General features: G+C 42.6%; 1 protein-coding gene across 3 annotated transcripts in view; it reads left to right on the top strand.

Annotated features, from left to right (window-relative positions):
- Window positions 1–8,925, top strand: part of LOC110308703 (baculoviral IAP repeat-containing protein 1b) — a 61,241-nt gene extending 52,316 nt beyond the window's left edge. For 2 of the 3 annotated variants that reach the window (XM_021181109.2, XM_021181110.2), the window contains exons 13-16: window positions 307–459; window positions 778–864; window positions 4,023–4,187; window positions 8,266–8,924. In XM_021181109.2, the coding sequence (XP_021036768.2) occupies window positions 307–459; window positions 778–864; window positions 4,023–4,187; window positions 8,266–8,630 (770 nt within the window). In that variant the 3' untranslated portion in view covers window positions 8,631–8,924. Of the gene's footprint in view, window positions 1–306; window positions 460–777; window positions 865–4,022; window positions 4,188–8,265 lie in introns of all 3 variants that reach the window. The other variant, XM_085830884.1, reaches the window with a different exon arrangement.
- The last annotated feature ends 1,823 nt before the right edge of the window (window positions 8,926–10,748 follow it).

The following is a 10,748-nucleotide window of genomic DNA, read 5'->3' on the forward strand; positions in this document are numbered from 1 at the left end:
TTCTCCATTTAATGTTACTCTGTACAGAGTTCTTATTGCATAAGTGAAGTGTGCAAACACAGACATGTTACAATGCTGACACTGAAGGTGAAATACAGGAACAGAAACCTGATTCAGAGAGTGTCAGGAACTTCTCCCCAGTCGTCTGCTTACTGGCCAGTTACAGTGTAGAAGCCCAGGGTAGTCTGAAATCTAGATACTGAATCACTGCCTGTTTATTGAGTGTAGCTGCAACTCATGGACTGAGGAACTTTGACAGGAATTTGTGGTCTTATCTAATTTCTGAACATCTTTCATCTTTTCCAGTTAAATTGATTCAGAACTCTCCAAATCTCCGTGTTTTCCATCTGAAATGTAATTTCCTTTCGAATTGTGAGTCTCTCATGACTGCACTTGCTTCCTGCAAGAAACTCAGAGAGATTGAGTTTTCTGGACAATGCTTTGAAGCCATGCCCTTTGGTAAGAACTGTACAGCCTTGACCTCAGATGCTCCTGTCCACAGAGTCATTAAATACTTGAGAACTAAATGCCACTGATGTCATGGGATCTGTGAGAAAACCTGATCCTCAGCGAGGCTCTCATAAGAGTGAATGAGCTACAGTTAATAAATGACAGTTTAAACATAAACACAGTTTAAATATTTCATTTGCAGAGTTGTGTCTTCTACTTAGTCATAGTGATTCAGTCTGAATGCTATAGCATGTTTCACCATTTTTTAAATTCTCTGTGTCATAGGAATGTATCTGACCTAACTCAATTTTATTTTCCCTTTCCTAGTCAACATTTTGCCAAACTTTGTTTTTCTGAAGATATTGAATCTTAGAGACCAACAATTCCCAGATAAGGAAATATCAGAAAAGTTTGGTAAGCTTATAAAACAGTATTTCTGATCTTCTTCTCCCTCTCCCCCTCCCCCTCCCCCTCCTCCTTCCCCTCCTCCTCCTTCTCTTCTTTCTATTCCTTTTCCTCCTCCCTTCCCCTCTCCTCCTCCTGGGAACCTACAACAAAGCAAGTTATGACAGTTGGGTCCAGGACGTGCTGCTGCTATAAACAGTAGATGATCCTTTGTGATATAAAATGTTGCAGTAAAGTTTGCCGCTGACCCCACACATCCCGTATACACTTTAAATCATCTCTCCTTTGCCTACAATGCCCAATGCCATGTTTTGTTTTTAAATGTGTTACATTGTGTTCTTCTGAGAATGAGAAAGAAATGCCTGTACAAGTTTAGTACACATGGAATTGTTAAAGCTTGAACCTGTGGTTGGTGGAATGTGCTGATGCCCAGCGAGGGTTATGTACCAGCCATGCTGGGCTTTGGAACATCATGTTGATGCTCAGCCTCACCTCCAGAAGCCATTGGTCCCACACATCCTTACATCATTAAATGTAGTATTCTCAGACTTGCTGACATCTTAGCATAGAAACTGGTCATGGTGGCACTGTGTAGCTTTGTTGTTGGGCTTCCACTCTAAAAATGGTATATCCTTTTGTTTCAAAGGCTTCAGAATACATATAAAGAGTTCTATTTATGTTAAGAAAAATAATCTTATAGACAGTATTGAACACAATGATTTTGTATATGGGAGACACTAGCAGGGGAAAAGGAGATAGTGGAGGTATTGGATACAGAGCTGTCTCCACAGTAGTTCCCAGACTTTTGTGTCCATGGGAGAGTCTGGGTCCCCCTCCTTTTTCTTCCTTTCTGTGGAGATAGCTACTGGGTGGCTTTGCTATGGCCTTGGAAATGATGGTAAAGCACCAAAGACAACATCAGCTCCTAAGAAGGCCACTGACATGTGACTCAGGTTCACTATGTAAAAATGCATCCTGACTATAAGAAAGTCAAGTTTCCCTGCTGCTGGAAAAGAAAATTACAAATACTGAAACAGAAGGCTGATCTGTCTCAGACATAAGGAAGCAATTCTTTGGCCTCCTGTGCCCTGGCTTGGAATGAATCCTTAATGAAGTGAATGATTTTTTTTCTTTTTAAAAAAATGACTGCATATATACTGTCACAAAGTGAAGTTGAGGATTTTCTTCATAGAGGTCTGCCAAAATTGTAAATAAATTTGTCAAGAAAAAGGACTGGGAGTCAGCTCAGCAAGTAAGAGGCCTGGCACCAAGGCTGATGACCTGAGTTGGATCTCTAGTACCCATATGATGGGAGGAGAAAGAGCCCACTTCCAAAAGCCATCCTTCGATCTCTAAACTCCTAAATCCATACCATGCTACACATATGCCAACACACGCATACACACACAAACACATACAAACAGAAACACACACATGCACACTATGTAAGTTAAGTTGCTTTTCAAATGTCAGCAAGAAAGGAAAGAACCAAAAAATTGGAAATATTGGTGAAAATTCATTGTTTGCTATTCCATAAACATCCATAAATATATAAACATATATAGAAATCTAGATTTGCATACACAGGTGTCTCTCGGGACAGTCACAGAAAAGACCAGAAAGCCCTTTACTAGTAACAAACACCAGGGTTCAACTGCTCATTTCTTTTCTGTTTGAAACAGTTTTGTTTTCTGTACAGAGTTAGGGTAATTTCTTTCAGTGGATACATGTCTTAAGTCACCCATTTGAGAAAGATCACTTAGAACCCAGGAGTGGTGGCACATGCCCATGGTGGCACTGGGAGGATGAGGCAGAGGGATTATGAGTCCTAGGCCAGCCTATAGAGTGAGACTGTCTTTTAAAAACCCCCAAATAAATCATTTAATCCAACTAAATGAAACTTAAATCCTGTGCATACTAGTATAACTTCTGTCAGCATGTTTTGAAACTGAAATTTTATATCCAGTTTTGCTGTGTTAAGCAGATATGACAAGAACAAGAAACTCCCTGAGTTTTCATAGGTGGCTCAGTAGAGCTGCTGGATACCCATCTTGCTTTGCTTTTTATCAAAACAATAGAGCAAAACCAAGGCTCAGTTATTTAGTATGTTTGTTCCTGAGTACATGTGTGCAGGTCAGAGGCATGGGCATGGAACCTGGGTGTAACTGCGGGCTTTTCCACCTGCACCCCAGTTCCCAAATATCAACTCAGGGGCTTCTTTATTTATGAATAAAGGCCTAGGCCGCAAGCTCTGGCTTGTTCCCTGACTAGCTCATAACTGTTATAACGGGTTTAAACTATGCTGTCTTCTATATGGCTAGTGACGTCTTCTCAGTTTCATGTGTCTGACTTGCTCAGAGTTCGAGATGAATCTCTCATGTCTGACTATCTCCCAGAGTTGCAATCTCTTACCCAGAACCTTGTACTTCCCACCTTTTGCTAAGAGGCCATCAGCTTTTCTTTGACAGGTGCTGCTTCCACACAGTGCACAAGAGGTTATCCCTTCGCCGAGGGTCTCAAGCATGCTAAGCAAGCAATGTATCAACTGGCCGAATCCCTAGACTTGATTTCTAAATGCTCTTTCCTAAAAGAATTAGGGTCTGTGGAGACAGGCGTCATTCAAGAGCTGAAACAGGGAAAGCCAAAGATAAATCTGGACCATTGGTCCATGCTAGCAAGTTTTCAGAATAGTTTCTCTGGGGCTTCAGAGGTAGACTTAGTGATCATGTGATCTACAGACTATCCTGCTGAGCAGAGTGTACTTGGGAAGGAGGGCTGTCACAGTGGTGGACCATGCTTTAGTGTCTAGTGTGGGTCTCCTCAGCCTGAAATCATTGAGGTGCTGGGGTGGTAAAGAAGGGTGGGATGAAGGCATTGTGGAGTCAGTAAAGTGACCTGCAGCCAGAGGAAGCCTGGCTGTGGGAGAGGAAGTGGGAATGGAGAGACAGTGAGGACTTGGGTGAACGGACAGGTCTGGGGAGGATGGAGGAAGCAGCGGCAGAGAGCAGCAGGGAGCACCTGTGTGCTGACCCCTTCTCCTGCCCTTGGAGAGGACAGGGATGAGGAGGGCCTGTGCTAGGTGGGGCCTCCTAGACGACAGACTGTGTAAGTCATTGGCTCTCATGATGGAACTACTACTGAGGATGGCTCTCTTGTGTCTCCCACAGCCCAGGCTCTGGGTTCTCTCACAAACCTGGAGGAACTGCACGTTCCCACTGGGGACGGGATTCACCAAGTGGCCAAACTGATTGTCCGGCAGTGTCTGCAGCTCCCATGTCTCCGAGTTCTTGTCTTTGCAGAGACTCTGGACGACAACAGTGTGCTGGAAATTGGTGAGTGTCGAAGGGGTTCCCACATGCAGAAGCCAGCAGAATCGTTCGAGCTGCCTGCTGCAAGTGTCTATAAAGACATCTGTTCACCCTACTTCCTCATGTCCTCCTTCCTGCTGCTTCCTCTCGTGCCCTTCCGCAGACTCTGGTTCATCCTGGTCAGACTGGGAAAGGCAACGGCCTCTTCAGGGAGCTGTAGAAGCATCCAGCCTGTGGTCTTGTTTTCCCAGTGCTGGGAACTGAACCCAATGCCTCACTCTCTAGGCCAGTGTTCTACCCCTGCACCAAGCTCAGTCAAGGCTGTGTGATACTTGGTGTTTCACAAACCTGGCAGGGTACTCATTTTTATTACCTGAGTATTTACAATATATGTAAGAAGCTGTACAAGTCTGTAGGCTGGAGCTGAACAGGATTCTCCAGTTCATGGTCTTAGGGATTTTATCTGATTTTACCAGAATTAGAACACAGGTCACCACCAATGCCAGAAGCCCATGCTCAATCCCCAACTAAATCATCAACTGGTGGATCTCTGCCACCTTGACCACCTTCCTTGTAGCTCTACTTGCTTTTACATCTTCCAGTGAGACGCACAGCAGCCCATGCAGAGTTGTAAGATCTTTCTGGTAGGCCAGTGCTCTTTACCTGTGGTGACACCTCTTGCCTTGCGATCCCTTCTTGTATGCTAAGATAGGTGCCCAGTATCATTTGCATGTCTTTTGCCTGCCTTTTAATCTATGTACCAAAACTCAAGATGAGTCTCTTCCACAATTACATAGTTAGACTTAAAGGTTGATTCTAGGAAGGCGTTCAGCCGGTTAAATGCTTGCCTAGCATGCACGAAGCCCTAGCACGACATACAAACAGGCATAGTCATTATAAGAGTACACATCTGTAAACCCAGAACTCAAGAGGTAGAAACAAGAGGATATTCATCATCCGAGTCATCATTCTTGGCCACGTAGTAAGCAAGGGGCCAGTATGTGCTACAAGAGGTCTTGTCTCAGAATAACAACAACAACAACAAAAATTCACAATCATCTAAGTAAGACCTGATACAAATCTGGGGTTGCAAAAATGGCTTCATCTGCCCAGTGCTCCCAGACTATGCAATGAAGCTCTAGGTGTGATATGAAACAAGCATCCAAAAGAGGAGACACTGTAGAGCTGAGGGCAGGGGAATCCTTGGCACTTACTAACCAGACAAAATAGTGGAATCTTTGAGCTCCAGGTTCTGTGAAAACTGTCTTTTAAAGTTAGGTGGAATATAGAAGTTATACCTGGTTCTTCCTACCAATCCCACGCTCCCAGAAGCCTCAGATTCAAAATGTATTTACAAATACCTTGGCCGTACTACCAGGCTCTTCTTTCACTAGATCATAACTTAATATAACCCATTTATTCTGACCTATATTCTGCCAAGTGGCTGGTTACCTGTTTTTCAAGTACTATGCGTCTGGCTTGTCACATGTTCCGCGGGTGAATCTCCTACCTCACACTGTCCCAGAATCCTTTCTGCCGCCAGGATGTTCCACCTCCTGGTTCCTGCTTTCACCATAGGCTGTCAGATTTATTATTGACAGGCCCACATCCATGGAGACACAAGATATTCTCTCTGCAGTGGAGATCAACTGAGAAGACATCCACCATTAACCTCTGGTCTCCACAAACACCCACATCTACATGTGCATGGTATTCCCCCACACACACACACACACACACTTACACACATTCATACCCACACTTAGACACACTCACATATGCACAGAAATTTTAAAATAAAAACCCAATCCATTAATTTTTATTTATATTTAATATACTATATTATTTTACTGTATTATATTATTAATATAGTTACTTTTTTTACCTGTTTCTTTAGACAGTGTCTGTGGGTTAATAGTCTAGTCTGGACTTCTTTAACTTACTATGTAGCCCTTGATGGCCCTCATCTTGTGATCCTCCTGCTTCAACTTCCCCAGAACTAAGATGACAGGGGTGTGTCAGCCCTCTGTGAATTTTTACTTGGTATTGGTTTCTTTATTTCTTCTGTGCAATATGAGGTTTTTCCTCTGCTTTTTGATTTCCACATTTATTACCTTATTCTTCAGGGGGTGGTTAGGTAGGGTCTACTCTGTAGCCCAGCCTGGCTTCAAATTCACAATGTGAAGTCAAGTTGGCTTTGAATCCATAGCCATCCTCCTGCTTCAGAAATCAAGGCTTACATGGCCATACAGAGTTCCAACTCCACATTTTCCTCTTTCAGTGTTATCTTGAATAACAAGGTTTGAAATTTGAAGAAAATAACATAAACTAATATATGAATGCATACTTTTATCACTTTATGAGTCAGGTAGGTGCCTCTGGAATATTTAACTTCTATTTATCTGGGTTGTCAAGATGGCTCAGCAGGTAAGGGGGCTTTTTGTCTAGCCTCAAGACTTGAGTTTGACCCCACAAGGTCAAAGAAGAAAATTAACTGTCTAAAATTGTTCTCTGACCTCCATAAACATGCTGTGGCATACAGGCATACACACACACACACACACACAAGAGAGAGAGAGAGAGAGAGAGAGAGAGAGAGAGAGAGAGAGAGAGAGAATGTAAAAATAAAGATTATTTTAGTTTTTACATCCATTTCAACCCTTCGATTAGTATTTCAAACAGTTCCATGGTTTAGCATTCACAAGCTAGATTTATTGATTCCCATATGTGTTACTGTTGCTGTTTTTGAGACAAGGTCTCCTGTGGAGCCCAACTGGTAACCACCTTGCAGTCCTTTCAGCTCTTTCCCTGAGTGCTGCAGTCACTGTTTCTGCCTGCTGCAATGCATCGATCCACACCACACGGCGGCTGCTGAGGCTACCCCTGAACTCCCACATTTCCCCTCACCAGTGTGCCCTTTGCTCCTGCCTGAAGGACTCTGGTAGCATTCCTTCTACTCTGGGTCATGACTTTTTCAGAAAAGTCATGACTTTTCTGAATTTTAATGATACTTCTGTGAAATACTTTTCTAGTGCATTCTATTTTGGAGTTACTTTCACTTAGGTTTCTGGCCTGTATCACTTCTTTTCTTTAGTGTCAGTATCCGCTGTTCTTGTGCTATGATGTCCTTAATGGTGAGGTGTGTTTTCCTGCTATTCAGTAGCTTTTAAGATTTTCCTTCCTTTCTTTCTTTCTTTCTTTCTTTCTTTCTTTCTTTCTTTCTTTCTTTCTTTCTTTCTTTCTTTCTTCCTTCCTTCCTTCCTTCCTTCCTTCCTTCCTTTTTTCCTTCCTTCCTTCCTTCCTTCCTTCCTTCCTTCCTTCCTTCCTTTCTTTCTTTCTTTGTCAGAAAAGTGACTATCATGGACCAGCCCTACTTAGGACACAGTTGAAACATCTTACTTAGGACTTTTGTCTTTAAAGCCAAGCTCATAGTGATTCTTGGTGAAATCAAATCTAATATTTGCACAAATTAGGGAACAGAGTTTTACAACTAAAACTTCTAGGTCCCCACTTCCCATCATGGACTTTGGTTCAGAACTTACCCACATTTCCTCCAGAGCTCTAAGTAACCAGGAAGCTATTTAGGCAAACTGGAAAACAGTCACAGTGAGAGGACAAGCTTTCTCTGCAAAAGGAAAGACACTGTTCCCACAATTTCTCAGTTTCTTGTACTGTAACCTGTTCCTGCCTTGGCATATGCCCTGTAAGTACAGAATTTCACGTTACCCAGACAGTAGATTTCCAAAAATTCTCTGTGCTTAACTTCCTGGTTTCTGCTTTGCCCTTGCAGTATGGCCTTGCTCCCTATCAATGAGGCTGCTGTTTAGGGCTTTCAAAGAACACTCCTTAAAACATGTTTAAAGTTAAACATTGTGACACACTGCCTTTAATCCCAACTGTCAAAAGGCAGAGGTAGGCAGATGTGAGTTCTAGACCAGTCTCCGCTATCTAAGTGAGTTGTAGGCCATCCAGAGCTATGTAGTGGGACCTGCTCTTGTGACCCATGCTTTCACTGGTGGTGGGTGTGAGACTACTTACAAATAACCTTGTAAGCTTTGCTCCAGTCTTTTTCTTCATAATATTTTGGTTGCTTTCTTTCCAGCCAAGGGAGCAACCAGGGGAGGCTTCCAAAAACTTGAGAACTTAGACCTTACACTGAATCACAAGATTACAGAGGAAGGATACAGACATTTCTTTCAAGTCCTGGACAACCTGCCAAACCTGAAAAACCTGGACATTTCCAGGCATATCCCAGAATGCATTCAAATTCAGGCCACCACTGTCAAGGCTTTGGGTCAGTGTGTGTCCCGACTGCCCAGCCTCACCAGGCTCAGGATGCTCAGCTGGCTCCTGGATGAAGAGGACATAAAAGTGATTAATGATGTGAAGGAAAGACACCCTCAGTCCAAACGCTTGACTATTCACTGGAGGTGGGTAGTGCCATTCTCTCCTGTCATTCAGAAGTGAAGGATGAAGTGGAAGATTACCGGCAGGTCTAAAAACCTGATTTTCTAATACATTTCACTCTAGACAGGCATGGTGCAATCCTAGTTCTTAGGAGAGTGAGCAGGAGCATCAAGAGTTTGAGCCGGGGCTGGAGAGATGGCTCAGTGGTTAAGAGCACTGTGATCTTCTAGAGATTCTGAGTTCAATTCTGAGCAGCCACATGGTGGCTCACAACCATCTGTAATGGGATCTGATGCCCTCTTCTGGTGTGTCTGAAGATGGCTACAGTGTACTCATATACATTAAATAAATCTTAAAAAAAAAAAAAAAAGAGTTTGAGTCCAGCCTGGGTTATGTAACAAGACTTTACTCTAGACCCAAATCAAAACCAAATTGTTTACTATTGCATACACAAAAATATTCTTGAACTGCATCAAGCTGGTAACTGAGAGCCTGCATGTCTACATTGAACTGTGAGGAGCTGTGCCTTGGCAGCCCTTGTATAAAGATTAGAGCTTTAGTCAAGTTCATACAGAGAACCCTCCATTATCAAGGTCAACAGAAAGGGGCTGGGGAAAGGAACATTGCTCTATGTAAAAACTAACTGTGGAAGGAATAATTCATATAAGTAAGAAATGGCCAGTTTAAGGATTGAATCAGCTCTATACAGGATGAGCAGGAGTTGACTTTACCATGGCTGCAGCTCACTCCCCCCAGGAGATGCTCTTTAGTTTTTGCAGAGCTTTTGCATGTTCACCAGTCTTGTGAGGCCTTGCTTGCTTACGCCATCTCTCATCTAATTGAAAAAAAAAAAATGGCTTAGAGAAAACTGTTTTTGTTCCAGAGGCTTTTACATATATTAAGATAGTTTTATAATTTTGTTGGAAATTTACTCTGTTCTGGGTATGTTATTTAATCTTGTAAGAATTTCTGGGTATATTAACTTGATTGTGATAATTATTTGTCATTTCATAACAGTCACCTCTCTAGAGGCAGTAGGACTTGGGAGAATAGAGCCAATAAATGAGGCGGACTAAAGTCTCATTCAATAGTCAACTTTATTCAGAGCATCAGACAGTTTATACTCTGAGAGTTAAGAAAAACTACCTGAGAAAAGTTCTTCTGAGTTCAGGCTATACACAATCATGAAGACAAGTTGCATGTGGTGAAACATGTTTTTCTATAGAGCAGTAGTTCTCAGCCTGTAGGTCTTGACCCCTTTGAGGGTCAGATGATCTTTTCACAGGGGTCACTTAAGACCTTCAACAAAACATAAATATTTATGAATCATAACAATATCAAAATTAGTTATGAAGTAGCAACAAAAATAATTTCATGGTTGGGAGGTCACTACATCATAAAGAACTGTATTTGTGGTGGTTTTGATTTCATGGTTGGGAGGTCACTACATCATAAGGAACTGTATTTGTGGTGGTTTTGATTTCATGGTTGGGAGGTCACTACATCATAAGGAACTGTATTTGTGGTGGTTTTGATTTCATGGTTGGGAGGTCACTACATCATAAAGAACTGTATTTGTGGTGGTTTTGATTTCATGGTTGGGAGGTCACTACATCATAAGGAACTGTATTTGTGGTGGTTTTGATTTCATGGTTGGGAGGTCACTACATCATAAGGAACTGTATTTGTGGTGGTTTTGATTTCATGGTTGGGAGGTCACTACATCATAAGGAACTGTATTTGTGGTGGTTTTGATTTCATGGTTGGGAGGTAACTACATCATAAGGAACTGTATTTGTAGTGGTTTTGAGAGGCCACCTCTTTTAAGTTCAGACTCCATTTTAGAGAACCTGGCCTAAGTTTGAACTCAGGTAAACTAACAGGCCTGGTACCCAGCACTAGTTTCCAAATTACTCCCCAACAAAACCCAAACCTAGCTCTAGTCTCTAGGCTAACCCTCAACAAGACCTGCATCTCCAGGTTACACCCCTAACAGGACCAACATCTCCAGGTTATTCCCCCAGCAGACCTGCACCCCCAGGTTACACCTGGGGGGGGGTGTGATGCAGATCACTAGCATTTCCCTGGCACTAACTAGAGTTTGAATATGCTTGGCCCAGGGAGTGGCACTATTAGGAAGTATGGCCTTGTTGGAAGGAGCATGTTGTGGTGGGGGTA

Source organism: Mus caroli, unplaced genomic scaffold (genome assembly GCF_978045245.1).
Source record: "Mus caroli unplaced genomic scaffold, Mus_caroli_1 scaffold_15, whole genome shotgun sequence".
NCBI lineage: Eukaryota > Metazoa > Chordata > Mammalia > Rodentia > Muridae > Mus > Mus caroli.